Source organism: Ursus americanus, chromosome 1 (genome assembly GCF_024610735.1).
Source record: "Ursus americanus isolate L20-20 chromosome 1, mUrsAme1.1.p, whole genome shotgun sequence".
Classification (NCBI taxonomy): Eukaryota; Metazoa; Chordata; class Mammalia; order Carnivora; family Ursidae; genus Ursus; species Ursus americanus.
The window spans coordinates 99,665,923-99,689,805 of NC_142127.1; the positions used below are offsets into that span (position 1 = coordinate 99,665,923).

A 23,883-nucleotide genomic window follows, 5' to 3' on the forward strand; every position below is an offset into this window, starting at 1 on the left:
GGAAACCTTCCAGAGTCTCTAGCAGAACTCACCTCGCTCTCATGACTCCATGGCCAGCCTTGTATGAAGGCCTGTGCCTGATCCAGTGACCCCTCCAGGAAATAGTTTAGATCATCAGGCACACCCCTGGAGCTGGACTGGGGCCAGACTGTCTCCCTGCTACACACCCTCCTCGCTATGGGTGCTCCAAATAGATGATTCCCATCACCCGCACACTAGTGCAGCAGAGGGCCTAGTGCAAAGGTGCTGGGGAGGGGCAATCCCTGGGCATCCCCAGGGAGCCTGGCGAAAGCACATTGCCCTGGAGCTCAGCCCATCCCTCCCTGTGTAGGAATTATTCATTCACTGCAGCAACTACAGGAATATTACTCATGGGGCAGGGGATGGATTTCTCGTGAGTGAGGTCTGAGGATTGACCTGGGAGTCGCCACAGGCAGGCATCCCCTCCAAGGGAATCTTGGGCTCATTTGGTGAAGAGACTCTTGGAAAGAGCAAATCATCCATGAGCCCTGATGGCAGGCAGCCTGTCCAAAAAAGAAGATGGCTCATCGTCATCGTGGACATGCTGTCCACCCCTCCCCATGGCTCTGTGCTTCCTGAGAGCTTTACCCCTGTCACCTCCTTGTTCGTGCATCAGTGCTGCTGGGCCAACCCCAGCTGGAACTCAGGAGTCAGCACAGACCCCACAGGTTTGGGGCTCAGTCCCACAGAACTGCCCCCACTTCAGACGCCAGCAGCAAATGGGTCCCCAGGCCACCTGCACTTCTGCCTGGCCCCCTCCGGTTCGCTAGAACGAGTCACAGAACTTAGGAGAACCTTGTACTCAGGACTACAGCTCAGTACAGAGGATACAAACGAACAGCCAGATGGGGAGGTACACAGGGCGAGGTCGGGAAGGGCCCCCAGGGCAGGAGCCTCTGTCCCCAGGAGCCTCTGTCCCCATGGAGTCGGGGTGGCCACCCTCCCTACATGTGGATGTGTTCACCACCCAGAAGCTCCCTTAGTCTCCTGGTTCCAGAGTTTTTCCTGAAGTTCCACTGTGCAGGCGTGACTGATTAAATCATGGGCCTTCCGTGATTACCTCAAGCTCGGGCCCCTTTCCATCCCCGGTCAGGCGGCCGGGCTGCAAGTTCCACAGGCCTGGTTTCTCTGCAGACCAGTCCCACCCCGAAGAAGCTCTCTAGCCACCTCATTCCCACAAACTCGGGTATGGTCAGAAGGGCCTCCGCACGAACAGCACAAGACACTCCAGCCACGGAAGTCCACGAGTTTCAGGAGCTCGGGGCCGGGAACCCGGGACAAAGGGCAAATGCGTCCTTGTCCTTATACCACAGGTGAGGACTGTTACTACCCCAGTTTACAGACGGAGGGACGAAGCACAGCGATCTGAAGTGGCTTGCCTTAGTCGCACAGCTCATCGCAGCAATAGCAGGATGTGAACCCAGGCGTCCCCACTCCGCTCCTCAGAAGGGACCCCTGAGGACTGTCCACTTCAGCGGGCAGGGCGACAGCCTCCCTGTTGGGAGAAGATTGTAATCGGATTCCGCAGTGTGCCAGTAAACCACCAGTTTACCGGGAAAAAACAAACCCCGGACTGGTAGCCGCTTTCCATGGTGTGAGTAATCCCATGGAGGCTGCTTCCCAGCTGCCGGCCTGGCCTCACCGAAAGCGGGGCGGGGAAGAGCAGTGCTCAGCAGGCCGGACAGCTGTCGGGGTTTGGGGGGCTCACCCGTCGTTCCCAGTGGGTCTGAGGGGATGGGGAAGCAGCCACTTCTGGGTCCGATTCCAACAGCAACACTCCAAGGCGGGCAGAAGCTTCCTGCTCTCATGTGATGGGACTTCTACTCCCACCCAAGGATGAGCAGACAGCCGGTCGTCTCCCTGTTTGAGGGGCAGAGCCTTGCTGGAGCCCTTCTCGCTGATGGGGGGCAGCCCGCCCAGGGCCCCAGCTTGTTCCTTAAGCTCTCTGCACACAGCGCCCTGTATTGTGCCCTAAGGCCACAGCTCCTGTTCTGACATTGGAAAGCCCCCAACGCCTGATCTCAGCCTATACTCACCCCAAGCCCCACCTCCACTCCTGGTTAAGTTTACCCTTCTAGAACCTGGGGATCTCCCATTCTTCGCAGCTCAGCTATGTAGTTCATCGTGGATGGTATTTAATCCAGCATTTCTGTGTTTGAAGGGTGTGTGTGCGCGTGAGTTTGTACAGGCTGGGATAACAGACTTCCCACTCACTGAGCCCACCCTGTTGTTTAGGGTGATTTTTATTATTTACTTATTTAATTCTTTCTTTCTTTCTTTTTTAGATTTCATTCACTTTATTTCTTTATTTAGAGAGAGCGTGAGAGTGGGGACAGGGGCAGAGGGAGAGAGAGAAAATGTCAAGCAGACTCCCTGCTGAGCACAGAGCCCGAGGGGGAGGAGGACTCCATCCCATGACGCTGAGAACATGACTTTAGCCTAAATCAAGAGCCGGGCACTTAACAGCCTGAGCCACCCAGGCGCTCCTTTAATTTTTTTTTTTTTTTTTAAAGATTTTTTATTTTTATTTATTTAACAGAGATAGAGACAGCCAGCGAGAGAGGGAACACAAGCAGGGGGAGTGGGAGAGGAAGAAGCAGGCTCACAGCAGAGGAGCCTGATGTGGGGCTCGATCCCACAACGCCGGGATCACGCCCTGAGCCGAAGGCAGACGCTTAACGACTGAGCCACCCAGGCGCCCCCTCCTTTAATTATTTCTTATATGTATTTTCTGATTTTGTTACAATAATCGGAATAGCTTCTGGGCCATTTGCTTTATTTCCTGTCAGCTTGTCCCCAGTGGACTTTCTTCTACATGTCTGTGCTCACCATACAGTGGATCTTGTCTGTGTTTCCCACCCAGCATCTATTTCCCTTCTTTTGGTCACAGCACCCCAAAATCCTTTGGGGACCCATTCCGCTACCACTTGCAGGCCTTCTGTGTCCGTAGGGATGACCCCACACCCCCACACCAGGCCTGACCAACCAGGATGTGGTCCCCGGGCTGTAGAGATGGCTTCAGAGATGGCTTCAGAGAAGGAGGAGGCCACAGGGCTCAGGCTGGAACTACACGACCAGCATCGCTGCAGGGGCCCAGGGCCACTGGCAGCCTGAGCAGGGACCACCTCTTCCTACAAATCTAGCATCAGCCAAGAGAGGGAGAGAGAAAAGATTGAATCTTGACATTGCCACTGAGCCCCTTCTGTAGGGAAGTTTTCCTTTAGACTTTACAGGTTTCTGTGAACCCAACAAATTCCTTTTTTATTATTATATTGAGCTTAAGCCAGTTTAGCTGGCTTTCCTCTGCTTTCAGCTGAGAGTGTTGGCAAATACACGCAGTGCACGTGCAATAATGTATCCTGCTTTTTAGAGGAAGAGTATTTAACGAGCATTTCCCCATGTGTCCAGGTAGGCTTTACAGAGCTGCATAAAAGTCCATAAACTGGGTTTACCCTGAAATGAGAACATTTATTTATTTAATAGGACAGTCATCATCCCCACAAGACAGGACTGGGAAAGAAATCAAAGGCAACTTTTTTTTTTAAAGATTTTATTTATTTACTTAGAGAGAGACAGCATAAATGGGAGGGGCAGAGGCAGAGGGAAAGAGAGAATCTCAAGCGGATTTCACGCTAAGCATGGAGCCCCGTGTGGGGCTTGATCCCGGGACCCTGAGATCATGACCTGAGCTGAAACCAAGAGTCGAATGCTTAACCAACTGTACCTCCCAGGTCCCCCCAGAGGCAACATTTTTGAGACTAATTTCCTCCTCTGAACACTACTGAATAAAGGTAAGAAACTTTTTTTTTTTTTAAGATTTTATTTATTTATTTGACAGAGATAGAGACAGCCAGCGAGAGAGGGAACACAAGCAGGGGAGTGGGAGAGGAAGAAGCAGGCTCATAGCGGAGGAGCCTGATGTGGGGCCCGATCCCATAACGCCGGGATCACGCCCTGAGCCGAAGGCAGACACTTAACCGCTGTGCCACCCAGGCGCCCCAAGGTAAGAAACTTTTGAACCAAATTAGGGGAAAAACTCTTAGATATATTTTCTCTTATATACGTGTGCATATACATATATATATATATATATTTCCTATAATAGAAGAGATATACGTTATGTTCTACACCAGTACTGTTTAATATTTATGTGTAAATAAATAATATTTTTGTCTCCAGATTTTAGTAATCCTCCCTGCTCTTTGACTTCAATCCCTCTTTATTCTACTTTATCTTTCCTTGGCGCCGATTTTTAAGGTAGGTGAGATTTAACAACGGTAAGTGTAAAGTGCAACATACAGAATCAAAAGTTGAATTCCAATAGAAGGGGAGGACAAGGAGCTTGGCTTCAGTGCCTGTGAAGAATGCCTGATGGTCTTAGTGGGCCACAGGCTGTCCGTGAGGCAACATCAAGAACTTACTAACTAGAGGCAGGGCTGGGGGGTGGGGAGGGGGGCGGTGTGCGCTCTGGAGTCTGGCAGATGCCGTTGAACTTGCTATGCATTAGTTTCTCTAAGTCTTGGAGACTTCTCTAAGTCTTCTAAATTCCACTCAATACATTCCGTTACATCTCATTGGCCGGAAGCTCTTACCGAGCTGCAGGGAAGGCCGGGGGATGCATTCTTCTGGCTGAGCACATAGCCACCCTGAAACAAACTGGGATTCTGATACAAAAGAAGAAGGGCTACTAGCCTGAGCCACTAGCAGTCTTCTCCATGATTCTTTCACAAGGTACAAGTTCGTACCAACTGGTCCCTCCCACCCCAACAAACTTGGGTTTGCCCTGTGACCTCTGACATGGCAGCACACTACTCATGGGGAGAAGAAATACTTAATGAGCACTGAGCCTGGTGCTCGGGAGAAGTGACACCAACCGTCACCTACTGATGTGATGCGATTACGGTAGGCCTCTGTCTGCATTATCCAGTGTCCTTACCATGCTAGTCGGCCAACATTTTTCATATCCCACCCCAGATGTAAGAGGGCATTGGAGAGCTCACGTTCCGAAGCCAGACAGAGTTCAAAACCCAGATTCAGGGCTTATTAATAGCGTGACTTTGAATGCGTCACTTATTCCTCTAAGGCTCGGCTTCCCTGTGTGTAAAATGGGTATAATAATAGATGTACACCTACCTAGAGACAACGGAGTAGTTGGAAGGATTAGATGCTTGGCTCCTTCTCCTGCCTGTGGTAAGTGGTCACTAACTGTTAGCTGAGGACCCCAGGGGAAGCACGGTTATAAGACTGCGCCCTTCCACTCCAGCCCCCTGCTCCACAAAGAGCACCAGTCGGCTTACCTGGGTCTGCACTTGTCCAAAGAATACTCAGGGGTTTACAGCTCTCTTGTTATTCTCTGCCCTTCCAGCCCAGTTGAGCAGGAAGAAGATGGAGATTGTCCATCTTGTGTCACAAGGAGTGCAGGGAGCAGAGCCCGCGATGTGCGGCTATGCCCGGCTGGCAGCCCCTCAGACACCTCACCCCCGGGTCCCACGCTGGCAGCCCCTTAGATGTCAGACACGGATCGGCATTCCCCCTCACCAGTCCTCAAGGGAGTGGCAGCCCTGATGACATCAAATGTTTGCTTGGCCACACCCTTAGTGTTCTCTTCCAAACACACTCACTCAAAATGGAAAGATATTCCCCCCAAAAAAGGGGGGGGTGCCTGGGCGGCTCAGTTAGTTAAGCTTCCAACTCTTGGTTTCAGCTCAGGTCCTGATCTCAGGCTCATGAGATTGAGCCCTGCTTGGGGCTCCGCACACTCAGCGCTGAGTCTGCTTGTCCCTCTGCCTCCCCCTCTGCTCCACCCCGGGCTCTCTCTTTCTCAAATAAATAAATACAATCTTTTAAAAAATGGAAAGATATTCCATGCTTATGGATTGGAAGAATTAATATCGTTAAAATGGGGGTGCCTGGCTGGCTCAGTCGGTAGAGCATGTGACTCTTGATCTTGGGGTCGTGAGTTCAAGCCCCACATGGGGCCTAGAGTTTACTTAAAAACGTCCACAAAATGAAGCATGAGAGACTACGGACTCTGAGAAACAAACTGAGGGCCTCAGAGGGGAGGGGGTGGGGGAATGGGATAGGCTGGTGTTGGGTAGTAAGGAGGGCACGTATTGCATGGTGCACTGGGTGTTATACGCAAGTAACGAATCATCGAACTTTACATCAGAAACCAGGGATGTACTGTATGGTGACTAATATAATAAAAAATATTATTATAAAAAAAAATGTCCACAAGGCCCAAAGCAATCTACAGATTCAATGTAATCCTTATCAAAATATCAACAGCGTTTTCCACAGAACTAGAGCCAGTAATAGTAAAATGTGAATGGAACCACAGAAGACCCGGACAGCCAGAGCAACCTTGAGAAAGAACAAAGCTGGAGACATCACAATCCCAGGTTTCAAGATATACGACAAAGCTGTAGTAATCAAAACAGTGTGGCTCTGGCAAGAAAACAGACACACAGATCAACGGAACAGAATAGAGATCCCAGAAATAAATCCACGCTTATATGGTCACTTAATCTACAACAAAGGAGGCAACAATATACAAAAGACAGCCTCTTTAAAAAATGGTGCTGGGAAAACTGGACAGCTACATGCAAAAGAATGAGATTGGGCCACTTTTTAACACAGTACACAAAAATAAACTCAAAATGGATGTGAAGACCTAAATGTGAGATCCTAAACCATAAAAATCCAAACACACTTTCTCATTCTTTGCAGTATGGATAGACCGAGAATTTTCCAGATCTTTACGTTCTAGTTCCCTTTAGCTTAATAATTCCATCTTTAAGTCATTTCCCTCCTTTCGAATTCTACTATACACAGAGGAGCCCAGCCACACCTTCAAAATTTTGCTTAGAAATTGCTTCAATTTCTGCTCTTTCCGTGCTGCCGTAATGGTGCTCATGAGTGTCCTGGCAGACGCCCTCAAGAACATTAACGATGCTGAAAAGAGAGGCAAACGCCACGTTCTTATTAGGCCATGCTCCAAAGTCATTGTCCGGTTTCTAACTATGATGATGGAGCGTGGTTGCATTGGCAAATTCGAAATCCTTGGTGATCACAGAGCTGGGGAACGTGTTGTGAACCCCAGGGGCAGGTTAAACAAGTACGGAGTGATGAGCCCCAGATTTGATGATGTGCAGCTCAAAGATCTAGAAAAACGGCAGGATAATCTGCTCCCGTCCCGCCAGTTTGGTTTCACTGCACTGACAACCCCAGCTGACATCATGGACCATGAAGAAGCACGATGAAAACACACAGGAGGGAAACGCCTGGGATTCTTTTTCTAGGGATGTAATACATACACTCAAATAAAATGCCTCCACGGAAAAAAAGAAAGAAATTGCTTCAATTTCTTCTGATTTCACTGCTCGCAAGTTCTACCTTCTGGAAAACACTAGAACACTAACGCAATTCGGCCAAGTTTTTTGCCACTTTATAACAAGGATCGCCTTTCCTCCCGTTTCCAATAATATGTTCCTTAAGGCCCTTAGCCTTCACTTATTTCTACTCACCACTGCTGGGAAACTGACTCAGCAGAAAGACTGGCCAAATCCAGGTCCTGAGTCACCAGTGTGGACAGAGAGGTGCCGGGGCTGGCTCCTTACAAGATTTATGATAAATCGCCATCTGTGCCATTTTTCCTGTGGGCACCAGCACCTGCACCTACACACACACCTCCACTTTTGCCCCAAAACATTTGCCTTTCTCTCCTTATGTACGTGCAAACTCGGCTATAAACTGTCCCGTGGGCGCCTGAGTGGCTCAGTTGGTTAAGCATCTGCCTTTGGCTCAGGTCACGATCCCAGGGTCCTGGGATCGAAGTCTGCTTCCCCCTCTCCCCCATGCTTGTGCTCTCTCTCTCTCTCTCTCTCTCTCAAATAAATAAATAAAATCTTTAATTAATAAATAAATAAATTGTCCTGCGGACTCAGCCCAGTGGGACAGCCAGTGCAGAGGCTCAGGACCTTTGCTGCGCGAGTACCTATGACATCGCCAGCTGCCTACTGCCCCCTGTGACCTCACCACCTGAACAAGGTGAGCAGGGCTGTGGCCGCCCCCTCAACCAGCACAAGTGACAGAGGGCCTAGATGACCAGCAGAGCCTCGGGAGAGGCCAGAGCTGCCAGCCTCCCGACACATGGCGACGGCAGACCCGCAGACAGCCAGGCCCCCCTCCCCGCAGACGCCCTGGTGGCTAACGGTGCTGCAGCGTCATCTGAACAGCGGGATGTAGATCAGGCCTCGGTCGAGTCGGCGACCTCGAAACCCACATCAGCATCCGGGGACGAGGACAAGCCTGAAGCATGCGATGGACCAGGGCAAGATTCACGTGTGACGGGGAGTCTTCAGACCTCCCAAGCTGACCCCCTGATGGGGGAGGCATCGCAGACGGCAGCAACCCCGGGCGGAGAAGGAGAATCAGCTCCAGCTTCCCCAAGGGCTCAGGTTCAGTTCCACAGGAACGGGGATGCTCCGCCCATCGAGCGCACTGCAGACGTGGATGGTGGGCTCGGCAGTCAGGCCACCAGCACCACTGAAACTGCTGAGGAGGGACCTGAGGGTCCGGAGGCCTTGGACGTTGACACGAACAGGTCCCAGGGAGTGACAGAAGGGGCTTCGGAGGACCGCTCGGGAAACCTGCAGGCTCAGCAGTTCCCTCCGTCCCCAGGAGGCAGCGCCCCGCCCTCGCCTGGCCCCCAGGAGGTGGCCCTGGGGAGGAGGTCCCTAGACTCCAGGCTTTACGAGGCCGATGAGGAGAACACCTACATGCGCTCCATGACCAGCTTGCTGGGCGGAGGGGAGGGGACCATCAGCTCCCTGGCAGACGTCCTCGTGTGGTCGGAGACCACCACGGGCATGGCCACGGCCTTCCTGGCCTCCGGCCACAGCTCCGTCACTGACCTGCTGCACAGCACTGGCCCCAGCCTGCGCTCCGTCTCCAGCATCCTGGGGAGCACCTTCTCCTCTGGGCCAATGGCAGGGACTAGCTCGGCTCTGCGCTCCATCACCCACATGCTGGAGAGGGTGGAGCAGAGGACCGTAGAGGGCGTCCGCTTGGCCGTGCGCTACCTGACCAGCCACCTTCTCCCCGGCCAGGCCCATGATGGCCCAAATTCTGACTAGACCCCACGGACAGAGCCCCGAAGGACCGGCTCAGCAGCTTCTGAGAGCCGTGGGACCCTCACGCCTGCTCCCTTGCCCACTCCTGCCCTGGCTGGCTCTCCCCAGATCGGGCAATAAAGCACTGGCGAGCGTTTATTTTCTAAGCGCAGAAGGGTGTCCCCTGAGGGCTTCTCAGGTTGTCCCGTTGTGGGGGGGGGGGGGCGGCTGAGGGCTGGGGACTGAAGTCCAGAAAGAGAAGAGCCTGGCAAGGGGGCCGGGCATGAGGTCCTCAAACTTGCAAACATTGACCCTGCCTGGATCTCCAACCAAGTAAGTGGGCTCCTGAGGAAGTGAGACCTGACCCTTCCCCAGGCCCTGCTGACGTAGCAGGCTGGGGGGGCCCTGCTGGCGTAGCAGGGCTGGGACGTGATTGATGTCACCTGCCCAGCCCCCAGAGGCAGTGCCTTTGCCACCCCTGCCGTGCAGGGGGCTCCCATGAGGAAGCGGGATGCCAGGCCCCAAGGGGACACAGAGACAGACCAGGTGTGTCTAGCCCTCTTCTCAAGGAGCTGCCACTTTCTGTCGGTGAGACGTGAACTGTCCTCATCGTGAAAGCAAAACCTTCGGAGGAGGAAGACTGTCCGTTCAGATCCCGGTAATCGGGGTCTTCCAGAAGATCAACGGAGTCAGACGGGAAAAGAGAGGAGCGGTGGCGTCCCCCCAAAGAGGGGACAGGAACAGCAACTGAGGCAGGCCGGAGGCGCGCTTAGTTGGGGAGGGCGGAGGGCAGCTCCACCTGACCTGAGCCCAGAGCAGAGGACAGGTGATGACGATGCCAGGGTAGACCCCAAACACGGTCCACAAACAATTTTTGAACCAGGTAAATGCCACCGTCTGGCAGGCACGGCCTGAGAGAGACTGCCAAGGTGAAGGAGATTGGAAGGGACGAAACCAAACTCCAACCAGATTGGCTGAAGGGATTAGCCGAAAAGCCCAGTGGCCAAGTGGGCGTGGCTGGATCTGGGCTCAGCCTTGTCCTCAGGGCTCTGTCTCTCCAGCTCTGCCCTTCCCGCCCTCCTCCTGGCGCCGTTCCCAGGCGGCTCAGCCACCTTCCTGGAAAGACAGAGGCCCTTGTTCTCACCAGCTCTGGTAGGTTTGGCCCCCTTGCTCTCTGTCCCGCACCAGTCACTAAGGCTTTGGAAATGGAATACCTCGTTACCTGGCCTGGGCCTCACACCTACCTGGGGGGGGCAGGGCACTAGGGTCAGCCCAGCAGTGGGGGTTCCCACAGGAAGAGCTGCTGGACCAACACCGTTTTGCCAGTTAAAGCGTTGTACAACTTGGGGGCCGGGCTGCCTGGAATCCTGCTCTCCCTCCCACTAACTGAGTGTGTAACTTTCATCTCCCTGTGCCTCAGTTTCCTTATCCGTAAAATGTCAATAATAGCGGTACCTACGGCCTCGGGCTGCTCCGAGGGCAACATGAGTTAATGAGTCAAGTTCATAGAACAGTGCCTGGCACGCAGTTGAGAGCTCTGTGTTAGCTGTCGCCGTGATTATGACAGAGGCTTCTGTGCAGCAAGGGCTGACTTTCCCTACTTGCTCCAGCCTTCCTCTTTGCTGTGGAATAAACAGTCACGTCGTCAAATACCCCCATGAACACATCTTCTCTGTAGGTGGGACCCGCTGCCCCAGGCATCCAGGTGCCAGTGCACCCGGGGAGAAGGTCGGGCCTGCACCCTGGGGGCTGAGGGTGAGAAGAGCACCGAAGTGGGAGCACCCCAGCTCTGGATCAAACGGCCAGAGGGAGAAAGGAAAGGCCCGACTCGGGAACTTGGGGAAAGGCCCCGTTCCCCGGGCAAGAGGGAAGCAGTGGCTGGGACACGGGAGCAGCTACAGGCGGGAGTCCTGCAGCCCATCGGGCATGTGGCCTAGTGAGGGCTGAGAATGGAGCAAGGGGAAGACTACTGGGGAGAGACAGTGGGAACAAGGTGGTGTGTTGGGGGGGGGGGAGAATGAGCGGATGTGAGAAGAACGGGCTGGCTGTAGGGAGGGTACTCTCTGGGGTTGAGAATTGAGGCAGAGACACGCCCCCACAAAGCTGGGCTAACACCTGATGACCAGCAGCCCTCCTCCAGGATCAACAACCATCTTTTTGGATGTGTGATGTGCCGCTGAGAGATGGGCCTGTGACAGAGGTTCTGTGTAGAGAGACATTTCGGCTGGGCCGAGCGCCCGGGCGGGCACAGCGTCCTGCCGTCTGAGCCCGGCAGGGGCTTGGCCAAGGGAAGGGCACCGACAAATCCTGGCAGCCAGCAGAAGGGACACTGTGGCCTCCCCCCACCCCCGTGGCACGGTGGACACTGTGAGGGCCAGCCCTGTCCCCTTCGATGAAGGACTTGTTCCCCCAGCTGCAGGGAGCAGTGTCAGCGGATAGCAATCAGAGAGCCGCCGCCCCGCATCGTGGCCGGGTCTGTGCCCCAGTCTCAGGCCTGACCGTCCAGCTCCAGCTCCAGAGCGCCCCCGTGGGGTGGGCCGGGGTGACCTGCGGTTTGTACTGCCGACTCATTCCCCTCCCCGCCCTCGGGCTCAGAGCCTGTGTTCCAGAGAACCCAACCTGTGTCCAGAGGCTGCTGTTATTTTTCCCATCTGAGACGTGTGTGTGTTTGTGGGGATGTGGGGGTGGGGGACCTACAAATTCAAACCGTGGGAAAAGTTCAAAGATCTTCCCCCCCCCCGCAAGATCTTTTTAAAAAGAAGCTTCATTGTAAGAAAAGTCAGAAATTTGACGCCATCTTGAGAATGGTTAAAAAAAAAAAAAAAAGGCTAAATCTTTGTCAGTGTTTTTACTTGTTTGGTAAGGACAATGTTATTGTTTAGTCTACAGCCACTTGGCTAATTGGTTAAAGTCACCATGTGATTGTGGCCAAGTTTATAGGTTTGGCTGGGTGAGGCACAGATCTATCCAGGAAAGGGTGTCTGCAAAAGAAAGTGACCACAGATAAGGGCAGCCCCCCCAGGGGGATGTACCAAAGTGTAAAGGTAAATTAAGGTCTTAAGGACACATTTACATATTTAAATGAAAGACTGGATCCTCTCTAGGCTGAGAGGAAGCCCCATTTCCGGGACTGCCTAGTTCTGGAGCTTCCAGTCCCTGAGAGTGGAGGGTGCACCCTCTGCTGGGGGGAAGGTGGCACCGGCCTGTACCCGGAGGGCACAAGGCCAAAGCCCAGCCTTGAAGATGTTTGCCTGGGGATTTGAGACACACTTGTGAGAGAAATGGGGGTTAAAAGAAAATTTTCTCTACTTACAACACTTCTGACACCGAATGTGTGGGTTTTCCACACCAAGCAATTCTCCAGTTCTCTGCAGACCCCCCACCTGGGTGTCCTACAGTTCAATTCTGGCACTACCTTGAGTTCGCACAAACCCTACAAGTGAGGGCTCAGTCCCACCAGATTGCCCCACTTCAGGTCCCTAGGTACCCACTCTTCTGTCTGAGGTGGCTACAGATCAGGGATTCCCACGACTGTCTCCTCAGGCTGGATAATTGGCTACAAGGACTCCTAGAACTCAGGAGAACACTATCACTGGTTTATTATAAAGGATATTGTTGACAATACAAATGAACAAGCAGACGAAGAGGTACATAGGGCAAGGGCCAGAAGGGTCTCGAGCACAGAGGTTTCCGTCTCCCAGAAGTTGGTGTGTGCCGCCCTCCCAACACGTGGATGCTTTCACCAACCCAGAAACTCTCTTGTTTAGGGTTTTTACGGAAGTTCCATTATATAGGCATGATTGATTAAATCATTGGTCATTAAGCCCGTCTCCAGCTCCTCTCTTCTCACCAGAGGTGGGGGAAGGGGATACTGAAAGTTTCAACTTTCTAATCCCAGGGTTGTTGGCTCCTTGGTTTCTAGCCCCCCCCCCATCTCCAAGAGTCAATTATGGAAATTCAGGTATCTTTGAAAGGGGCATATTATGACTAACAAAAGATGCTCTTCTCACCCCTCTCAACCACTCAAGAAGTTCCAAGAGTTTTAGAAGTTCTGTGCCAGGAAGAGGGCAGGGGTGAGGCAGAGACCAAATATGAATTTCTTATTATGTCACGGTTCAAAATAAACTCTAAGATACCACCAATCGAGCTGACTCGGGAAACCCCGGCTGGGTCTGGGTCGGGCTCTCTGCTCAACGGGGAGTCTGCTTCTCCCTCTCCCTCTGCCCCTCCCCGCCCCCCTCACCCACTCATGCACACACTCTCTCAAATAAAATCTTAAAAAAAAAAAAAAAAGGAACAAGGGCAGAGGGGATAGACCCTCCCACCGAAGTCACCGCCAGAGCCCAAGATCATGGCAATGTCTGTAGAAGAGCACTCCAAGTCAGACTTCAGACAGCCCAGAGTCCTCCAGAAAGGATCCCACCATGGCAAAGGCTTTCAAGGGTGGGGCCTGGCTGAGGGGGTCTCTAGAAGAGCAGTACCCACTGAGCCTGAGCCTGAAAGCGGGCTGCCCCCTCCCCCCTGTGGAGTCCTCAAGTGGACCCTGAGATACTAGACGAAGGTCCTACTGATTTCCAGGCTCGGGTTCCTCATTTATAAAATAGGTCTCCCATTTGCCTCACAGGGATGCTATCACCAATAATACATATTTTTAAAAATAGCATTTCACCATGGGCATGTGACAAATGTCAGTTTTTTCCCTTTCTTGGGGTTTTCTGCATTGTCTGTCTGTTGATCAGGAGTCTTTTAACTTGGAAGTGACAGAAACCAGCCCGAAACAGCTTCCTTAGGCCCAGATTGATGGGCCAGGCAGAGAAGGGCTAGGAAGAACTGGCTTTGGAGATGCCCGGGATCAGGGACTGTCCTCCAGCTCCCATGGCAACTCTGTGTCTTCTCCAGGCTTCTGCTCCGTGCAGGGAACGTGGCTCCTGAAGGCTCCAGTCCCACAAGCTTGCGCTTCCAAGACTGAGAGGAAAGATCTGTTTCCCTGCTTCTGCCTGATAAATCCTCAGGGAGGTGCTCTGGTTGGCCCAGCCTGGATCACATGTTGGAAAGGCCTTCCTCATCCAGAGTTCCCGGTACCTCCCTGAGCAGGTGGCTCTTGGGCACCCTGAGCTGTGTCCCTCCCAGAGAGGAGAAGGAGGGAATTAAGGAAGCCTGTCCCCTCTTGGCTTTCCTTTGTCCTCACTGCAGGGGGCACTGCTCTAACCCCCCTCCCCCTGCAACTGAATGGGGGCCTTCAGATAAAAACCACTTTCACACCAGTCTGTAAATGTTCTACCCAGTCAGAAGCTTCCTATGACCATGTGTTTTGGGAAGATCTGAGGCATTCTTAAGTATACTCCCTCTAACGCCATGAATTAAAAAAGATTCCTTTGCATCTCTGAATTTTAAATATCAACCAATGAGGAAATAGGATTCACTTAAAACACCTGGTTTTGCCTCTGACCCCCTGCATTTTATTAGTACTTGTCAAAATAGTTTCTGGTGAGGAAAAGCACCTCCCACAGATGGCCTCCACCACACTGAACTTCAAGATAAGCAAGGTCCTCTAGCAAGAGGAGGAAGTTAGGATTAACCCCTGACCAAAGATGGCTAAGTTGAGGCAGACCGGGGCAGGGGCAGATATGGCAGATGACTGCCGGCCCCTGCGTAGTTCTGGGCTTTGGGATTCAGCACGTAAAGATCGGCCGTGGTACGAAACAGAGATGGGAGGGAGATAGAGCAGCCTAAGAAGGAGGCCCACGCCAGAAACTCTGCAAGGCGCTCAGGGAGCCCCCCGCCCCGCCCCCCACCCAGAGGCGGCCTGGTCAGACTGCAGCCAGGGCAAGGAGGTGAATGGCACAGGACAGACGCCAGAGGAAGGCACAGGAGTGGAGGAGCGAAACAGGGAGGGAAGCAGAGTGGCGTGAGCAGGGCCCGGTGTCTCCTCCCCCAAGGCAGGTGGCCAAGCGAGGCAAAGATTTCCTGGGCGACCCGAGGGGAGGGGAGTGAAAACGCCCCCGTCCGGCCACCTGCTCCTCGTTGCCAGAGCAGGAGCCCAGGTTGGGGCCTGGTGAGAAACGAGACTGGAACGGAAAACTGGGGCAGTCAGACGGGGTGACGGCCAACAAAGGCCCCTCTCTGGGAGAGAAAGGCGGGCTGGCCGAGGGTCGCACCCAGGCTGCGCCGGGCCCTCACCGGCGGCCGGAGGCCAGGCGGCGCCGCTTCCTTGCTGGGGCCGGCCCTCTTCCGCCGGGGCTGGGGGGGAAGTGGGGTGGGCACAGCTCCGGGCGGGACCGAGGGCGCGGCCCGGAGGGCGAGGGGCGGCGAGGACAGCCACCGCCCCGCCCCGCCGTGTCCCTGGCGACCGAGACCTCAGTGCCGGGGCGGGGGCCGCGCGAGGGTGAGTCTACGCCGGTTGCTACGCAACGGCCGGGTGACGTCAGGCGATTGAGTTTGGTTCCCAAGGTAACTGGCCGGGCAGCTGGGCCGGGAACTATTTGTGTCTGTCCCCAGAGGGGCTGCGGAGCCTCCGGGGTCTGGCGCAGCGGAGGAAACGCGCTGCTGGCCCGCGGGCAGGCGGGGGACGGAACACAGAGGCCCTTTCAGCTCTCGGAGGCCGGCGACCCAGGCGGGGCGGCGTCTGCGCCCTACAGGAGGACGCCCCTCCGCCGCTCCCTGCCGCCCGGGTTTTCTCCCCACGCCTGAGGGGGAGGCCCCTGGATCGGCGGGCTTTGTCCTACTTATAAACGCTCTCCTGAGTAAACTCTAGGAAGAAAGGGGCTTCTGTTTGTAGCGGCCCGGCCCTCGCTGCACACAGTAGGTGCTCAGCACTGCATTCCCATGGGACGGTGGACATTCGCTGCCCTCTCAGAGCTGCCAGCCACCTCCAGCACTCAGAACCCCGCGTCAGGTGCTGATCTCGAACACCTCCGTACCTGGCCTCCGTGCCCCGGTGAGCACATCAGCGGATTGGCTCCATAATTGGGGGGGGGGGGCACAATGCAAAAATAAAATGAGAGGCCCCTTGTTCAAAAATGACCCGGGGACAATGTAGGAAACAAGCCCCAGTGCTGCCCACTGAGGACGAACTGCAAGAGAGTGAAAGTGACACGTCCCTGGGTAAACTGAGGCAGGTGGCATCAGTCACAGAGGAGAGAGAATAAGGTTCAAATCTGGATGGGAGAAGGTGAGGGACAGGACGCAGCATGAGCAGAAAGACCCATCAGGTGTGCGAAAAAACTGTGGGCCTGAGAGCTGGCCTCAGGTTTCCTGGGGGGCCCCTAGGACTTCAGGGGGGTGTAACTGGGTCTCAGGACTGAGGCCATGCAGTCTAGCCAGGCCTCTCAGGCTCTTCCCTCCTAATGACACCTGTTGTAAGAGGATAACATCAAGTCTCCCACAGTCTGTCTCCAGGGAGCCACCGCCACCTCCCCCGGCACAATGAGCCAGACCAGGCTGGATCCAGGGACATGGATACCTGGACCCAGGTCTCAGAGAACTGGTATGCATTGACATGGAGACCAGCTATTTGCCCAGGAGCCAGAGCACGCTTTGCCTGTCCCACCCAAGGGAGGCATCTGCCCCATCCCTGTAAACCTTCACTTTTGTCAACAGTCTGACCACTGACCAGGGGCGCTGAGGACCAGAGGCATCTGGTATCTTTGAAAGAGCAGCCCCTGGGCTGTCCTTCCCAGGCAGTGAATTTCCACAGCCTGATCCTCACTTAAGAAAAGGGTGCAGCCCTTCTCCCCTCTCCTCCCCTCCCCTCCCCTCCCCTCTCTTCCCCTCTCCTCCCGTTGAAGCTGGCTCCATGATCCCAGTTTCACACACAGGACCTGTTCTAGGATGCACCTGGGCTCACCTCCCCCCCAGATTTGCCAGACTCTCCCAGAGGATTCCTCAGGAATGGACCCTGCGCCTAGGAACCAGAGCTGGTGTGCAGAACCAGCCACATAATTTGTGGGCCCTAGGGCAAAATGAAAATGCAAGAAGGTCCCTTGTTCAAAAACTATTAAAAATGTCAAGGGGGGGGAGCATCTGGCTGGCTCAGTTGTAAGAACAGGTGACTCTTGATCTCGGGGTCATGAGTTTGAGCCCCACTTTGTGTGTAGATATTACTTACAAATAAATAAACTTAAAAAAAAAAAAAAAAGACTGTCAAGATGGTGACAATAGAGCATTGAACTAATGCTGGGCCCTGGGTGACTGCATGGGTTGTATACTCACAAACCCCGGCCCACCCAGCTGGCAAGTCCTAAACACCAAGCAGACTTCTGGGACAGAGTCTACCTGTTCCCTCCATCAGGGTCCATCTGTTGGCCTCTCCCCATGCCGGCCACCTCTGGGGGCACTTTCCTAACCACCCCTTCAACACAAACAGAGCTGGGATTCCTCAGATATCTCATGGAGGGGATGTGTCCAGTGCTTTCCCATCAAAGTGCCCAAATCACAGGATACTTTCAGAAATGTTCATTTATGCAAATGCTGGATGTTTGGCTATTTTCAGCTGAAGAACACTTGCTCTTGAAAAAATATATAAGGGGCATCTCTGTAAGATGATGAAATGTGAAATGTAGCAGCTGATTGATGAGGGCTTGGCAGGAATCAACTCTCAAACAATATATAAGAACAAAAGTCAAGGGTGTGTATGCAGCCTCTTAAGGTCTATGTCACACCCATGGTACACCTCATTCTGCCCTCAGGGAACCAGGGGAGGAAGCCTCTGCCTCAGCCTATTGGGTTCACCTTCACCCAGGATCAGGCCCTGCAGTGGGGATGATGGTGAAAGACCTCCCCCGCCTGCGAGCTCCCCAAGGGTCAGCTGGGCCTGAAGCCCTACTTCTCCCTCTTCCTGCTTTTGCCACCTTCCGGACCTTTCCGCAGTTGTGACCCCAGGAGACCTCCCTGATAAACTTCCTGTACACTAGTCTATGAAGTCTCTCACCCACCGGAGGCACCCATCGGCCCCTCCCACCTCTTTAACCGGCCTATGACAGTTGTTCTTTCATTCATTCAACAAATCTTCACTGAAGGCCTACTATGCACCAGATGCGGTCCTAAGTCCTGGGGGTAAAGCAGAATAAGGCAGGCAAATACCTCGGCCTTCATGGAGCAGACATAGAGCAACCAAAGATACAATGCAGTAACATCAAACTTCGAAGTTCTATTAAAAACAACACCAGAATGACACAATAGAGAATATCTGATCTGAGCTGGGGGCAGCTACTTTAGATCAAACATCCTCTGGGTCAAGGACGGTCTCTCTGAGGAGGCAACAAGAGGCCAGGCACTCACCAGTTTGAAGGAGAAGCATCAACCAGGCAAGTTCAAAGGCTCTCAGGTAGGACGTTGGGATGTTGGGTTCATAGGAACAAATGTGAGTCTAGAATAAAGCGAGTAATGGGAGATGAGGTCAGAGGCAAGGCCAGATGATGCAGGGCCTGGAAGAATAATCCAGAAGAATTCAAGTTTTATTCCGAGTGAGGTGGGAGCCATGGGGCAGCTTTAAGCAGGGCAATTATGGCAATTACCTGTTTAGAGCCTCACTCTCGCTACTGGGCAAAGACAGGACTCACCATGTGTATCACCTGCTGTTTGGCACATGTTTGCCCTTTGGCCTGATCGTGACTAACTGGGGTTTGTGCAATAGCCTTTCTGCTCCTTGAGGTTAGAGGCCAGTCCTGGGACTTGTTTGGATCCCCCACGCGCCTTGCACTGAGTGGGTGCTCAATAAATATTTACAGGTCAACCAGCAGACCCTTCTGTGTCTGCAATGATCTTCTGGAGTCTTACTTCGCAGACCAGAATCAGTGCCACCTGGGAGCTTAGAGGAAAGGTAGAATCCCTGAATCAGAATCTGCAATTTAGTAAGATCCCCCAGAAATGCAGCTGCATGTAAAGTTTGAGAAGCACTTCTAGAAAATAGAGTAACTGAAGGGCCAGACAAGGAGAAGGGGAGAGTGGGAGGTAAGCCAGGAGGTGAACCCAGGGGCACACAGTGGGCTCACTTGGGGAGTCTCCCTTAAAAGTTGCAACCACCCTGAGTTACTGAGTCTGAGAGGAGCTGGATCAGTAATAAAGCTAATACTTATTTTGGTGCTTTCTATGTGTCAAACACTGGTTTCTCAATCTTTTACACGCATTAACTAATTCGGTCTTCATGACAGCCCTATAAAGCGGGACTATTACAACCACCATGCCCATTTTGCAGATGAAGAAACCGAGGCCCCGTGAGGTTAAGGTTATTCCAGAATCTTCAGCAGGTACACGCGCATTTGGCCGTACCTGGCGGTTAGAGCAGGGCCTGTTCTGATTGGTCGCTGCCTGCCCTACGGATTATTCAATGTTTTGAACGTCGCCCTGGTTACGGAGCTGGATGGAAGAGGCAGGATCCAAATCAGCCCACTGCGCTCGAGCCGAACTCCAAACCACGATCCTCTATCCATCCAGCGCTATCACCACCCAGAAACAGCACACCTCAGGGACAAGTGATGTGTGTCAAAGGGTTTTGCAAGCTATAAAACCCAGTATGAACGCTAAGTGCGGAGATTCCTCCGGGGCAGAAGTGAGAGAAGCCTGTTAAAGCTGCAGAAGCTGGGCCGCCAGAGGTCAGAGGAGAGACTGCTGTGGGGAAGCAGCATTTTCTCTGCTAGTTCCAAGGGGGAACTGAATCAGAAGGAAAGGCCTCCCAGAGTGGCGCCCCCACGATCAGCCCTGGGGAGGCTCTAACTTGCCAGATACCCTCAGCTCTAATCATGTTGCCTGGGCGTGTCTTCAAGGACTGACGGGACCCTCCTGATATTGACCACTAGAGGGCGCTGCTCCCCAGCCTTCGCCCCTCTGGACCCCACCTGCTCACAAGAAACTAGGACTTGGAGGAAGTCCTAGGGAGCAAGCACCGGGGACTTTGAGAAGTGGAAAAGGGGAGAAGGCAAGATGGAACGGGGACTTATACATCCTTTCAATCCCCAAAACACTGGTGCTGGCGCTCCTGTTCCCATTTTACAGATGAGGAATCTGAAGTCCAAAGATGTTGGACAAGATCCCCCAAACCAGGAAGCTAGGAAGAGACAGAGCTGGATCATCTGATTCCAACCTCATTTCTCAAGGGGACCACAGGTTGATGTCAGCTCATCTGACCCGGTCATGTTGCTGGTGTCCCTGCTTCTGTTGACCCTGTGTTCTGAGTGGAAGCCAGAACCTCTATCTTCCTGTATTTCCCTACTGTGTTCCAGCAACAGTTCCAACAGCCAGCGCTCATAAAAATGGCCCCTTCTTGAAACTTTTGAAGTTTGGTCTCCTGCTTCATTGCCCTCTGGCCTTCAGGAACCCCCTCCTGCCACCCCAATACAGCGGCCTCCGATTCTGGCAGATTCTGGGGTCTCCTCTAGTCCTTGGCCCCTCTACATCCCTTCCCCACCCTAGGGACCCCACAGGTTTAGGCTCTGCCCCCTGACGGCCCACGGCAGGGAGCAGCACAAATAGACAAGGGGACATTTGAACCAAGAAGAGCCTGTGATTGGGGCCAAAGACTTTTTTCTCGGCTCCCACCAACTCCTTTTATGGCCTCTGGGTCCAGTTCCTTCTTCATAACAAGTCAGAGCTGGAAAAGGCCTCAGGAGTCACTAGGTCCAACTTGAGCCAACACTTTCCTTTTCTACATAAAAACCCCCGCGGCCCGCCAGTCTGCAGCCAGGTTCGCAAGACTAGCTAGGCCAGGGCAGGAAGCGGCCCGCACTGGAGGGAAACTCCAGTCCCGGGCGGAACCTGGGCACGTCGTCGGCCCAGGTGGTCCAGTCCCCGCACCTGCAATAAGGAGTGGGGGTGGGGGCCCAACCGCCGCTTCGGCTAAGGCCCCGCCCCCAGCTTCTGAGCCTCTGTATCTAAACGCCGGGACCGCCCTAACGAACGTCTATTTCGGCCTTTCCTGCGCTCTGCTCTGGGAGCTATGGGTAGCTCGCGTGTCTGTGCGCACGTGCGTGTAAATGATCCTGTGTGTGCAGGAGGAGTGTCTGCGACTCGGAACACGCGTCCGGGCCAATGCGCGGGTCTGTGTGCGCCCCCTACGGACTGGCCACCCCCGGCTGCCGCAGGGGCCAGGTGGCCGTGTGCAGCACTGCGTGTGCCAGGCGAGTACCAGCCAGGGCCACCCTTCCTTCGCCTCGCGGCCGAGAGCATCCGGACCGTGGGGGCTGCTCGTTCTCTGGCCCCGGGCATGGGCCTCCCTTCCCGTTCCAGCATTTTCTGTTTTCCCGGGCCGCCCCCTCCTCCGCCCGCCGGGAGCGCTCCGGGGCGGCGGCTGGAAGCAGCCCCGCCCAGACCGGCCGGCGAGGGTGGCAGGGCTGCGGGGCGCGCGCCGCCTCTCCCCTGCCGCCCCCGCCCCGGCGCCCCGTTGGGTTTTTCCATGACTGCATCCGGCCGCGGGCCGCCTTTGTTCCCGCCGTCCTTACGAGCTGGCCCGCCTCTCCCATGCGCGCCGGGGTTTTTCCAGGGCTCAACTGGAGCTTGGCGGAGGCGCGTCCTGCGCCCGGGTCGGGCGGCGCCCCCCTCCCCCCCTCCCGCAGGACCCCCGCGATCCCCAGCGGGAAGCCGAGCAGTCTCTGGACGTAATGCTCCGTCCCTCCTGTCCCCAAAACCAAGGCCTGCGGCCCCTGTGCGCAATTTTGTACATTTGTGCGCAAAGTTGACTACCCGACCCGCACCTCCGCTCTTTGGGAAGCACTTCTGGCGCCCCATGTCCCTCCCTCCCCGGGCTGCGCGTTGGGGGGCGGACGGAGGTCAGATGGGTGCAGTGTTGGCGGAGCCAGAGCCGGGCCGCCCCGGCCTCCGGCTTGTAGAAGGACCCAAAGGGGCCTGGGGTGCAGTCGGGGCGGTAGGAGGCCTGGCCTGGCCAACCCCACTGCAGAGGGGAACCCCGGCGCGCACCGGGCGGGGCAGAGCCGGGGGACACCGAGTGTCCACCGCGTGCAGGCCGCCCCACCCCCACGGGCAACCCAGCACACGGCACACTCAGCACACTCGCAGCAGCAAGCGCCAGAGCGCGGGGGACGCACTCCTCTGTGCAGTGCACCCCCTCCCCAACATAAGGAAGGAAGGGGAGACAGGCGGGGGGGGGGGGGCTGTTCCAGGGAGTGAGCGCAGGCACGGGATCCTCACGCACCGCAGGGCACACGGCCCCATCCCGGGCACACGACAGCATCCAGTTGGCCCACGCTGAGCTCCCTGCAGTTTGGTCTCTGCAACAGTGGCGTTGCGCCCCGGGAGAGCCTCTCAGCTGTTACTCGGCCATGTTGGCGGGAAAAGTGGAGGAAACGCTGTGTTTGCTTCTGAGTGAGGCTTGCTAAGCCCTACCACGGAAGGCTGACTCCCAGGGTGGCCTAGGGGTCTAGGGGTGAGGGGGGCCTCTGCGCCGAGGACGGGGTGCTGGATTACGCGGTGTCTGGCTGTGTGGGGGGTTTGGAGTCCCTGGCTGGTCCCTCCTCACAGCCCAACCGGAGGCAGCTCCACGTGGCTGAAGATCAAGAGGTCGGGGTGGGGGGAGGATGAAGGGTAAGGAACCTCCAGATCCAGGGAGGCCCAGAGCGCGCTCTCTGGGGGGGAGGGGGAGTGCGGGCTCCTTCCCTCCTTCCCTGGTGCCTTATCTTGTTTTCTAAGCAGTCATGGCTGGAAGCGGGATGGAATCCAGTTCCCCCAACGGTGGTATTCTGGCTTCTCCTTTCTTCTCACCACACCCTGCAAAGGGGTGCGAGACCCGTTCAAGGTCTTAGGCAACAGGAGTGGTTCAAACGGCAAACCACAGTCCTTAACCAGTCCTACCTGGCAGGGGTTGGCAGTGGGGCCGGCAGCCTGGAAGGAGAATCTGCCGGCACCAGCGCTCTGACCAGCACTCTGCTGTGCCCTTGTCCTCCGTTGTCTTGTCCACCATTTGTGCTTCATTTTCCCTGCTCTCGACCAGGCTGAGAATCTTAATCCCAGGCCTTCACCGCTAGCCCTCAGTTCTCTCATCTATAAAATGGGGATACTAATGGTGTCTGTAGGTTAGATGAATTTATATGGGTTTAATATAAGAGCCTGGCCCATAGCAAATACTAAAACATTTGCTATCGTTATTGAAAGTTAGGGGCACCTGGTGGCTCAGTCTGTTAAGCTGCCTTTGGCTCAGATCATGATCCCAGGGTCCTGGGACTGAGCCCCACGTCGGGCTCCCTGCTCAGCCTGGAGTTTGCTTCTCCCTGTCCCTCTGCCTCTCTCTCAAGTAAATAAATAAAATCTTTAAAAAAAAAAAAAAAAAAAAGGCGACTTGTCTAAGGTCACGCAGTAAGTAAGTCACACCAGTAAGTGCTTAAGTTTAATTCCAGCACAGGTCACCTGGTTTCAGAGCCCAGGCTCTTAGGCTGTGCTGGTCAAATTTTGCACTAACAGAATTGGGAAACAGTGCCCATGTACATAGCTCATCAGCAAAGTAGGGGAAAATCATAGGTGTTGTGGGGTAGGAGACATTTTTCTAGGGAAGGGCCCACATTCATAATAGTGGTGTCTGACCTAGTTCCCACTTTGTGGCTCTTACAATTGGTATATGGCTTTTTAAAATTACATATGTTAATCGAGAAATTTATGACAAGCCGATAATTACCTTGATGGTAGAAAACTCCAGGTCCTTCCAGCAGTAATGCGAATCCTAGGATATTTCATTTCATATTGATTGACTTGTTTTTTGCCCAGCCTTGCGGCGGATGCTGTGCGGGCAGAGAGAGCATTCTTAGGA

General features: G+C 54.4%; 1 protein-coding gene and 1 pseudogene across 1 annotated transcript; both read left to right on the forward strand.

Annotated features, from left to right (window-relative positions):
* The first annotated feature begins 6,926 nt into the window (after nucleotides 1–6,926).
* Nucleotides 6,927–7,283, forward strand: LOC123790070 (small ribosomal subunit protein uS8 pseudogene; annotated as a pseudogene).
* An 840-nt stretch (nucleotides 7,284–8,123) lies between these two features.
* TEX44 (testis expressed 44) lies at nucleotides 8,124–9,158 on the forward strand. Its single transcript, XM_087864326.1, has 2 exons — nucleotides 8,124–8,626; nucleotides 8,711–9,158. The coding sequence occupies exons 1-2, from the start codon at nucleotides 8,124–8,126 to the stop codon at nucleotides 9,156–9,158; spliced, it is 951 nt and encodes a 316-aa protein (XP_087720452.1).
* The last annotated feature ends 14,725 nt before the right edge of the window (nucleotides 9,159–23,883 follow it).

Bases quoted from the DNA above. Each gene is read 5' to 3' on its own strand.
- TEX44 (XM_087864326.1), top strand. From the start codon at position 8,124: ATGACCAGCAGAGCCTCGGGAGAGGCCAGAGCTGCCAGCCTCCCGACA. The intron at 8,627-8,710 runs GTCCCAGGGAGT...CCCAGGAGGCAG, and splicing joins TTGGACGTTGACACGAACAG to CGCCCCGCCCTCGCCTGGCC.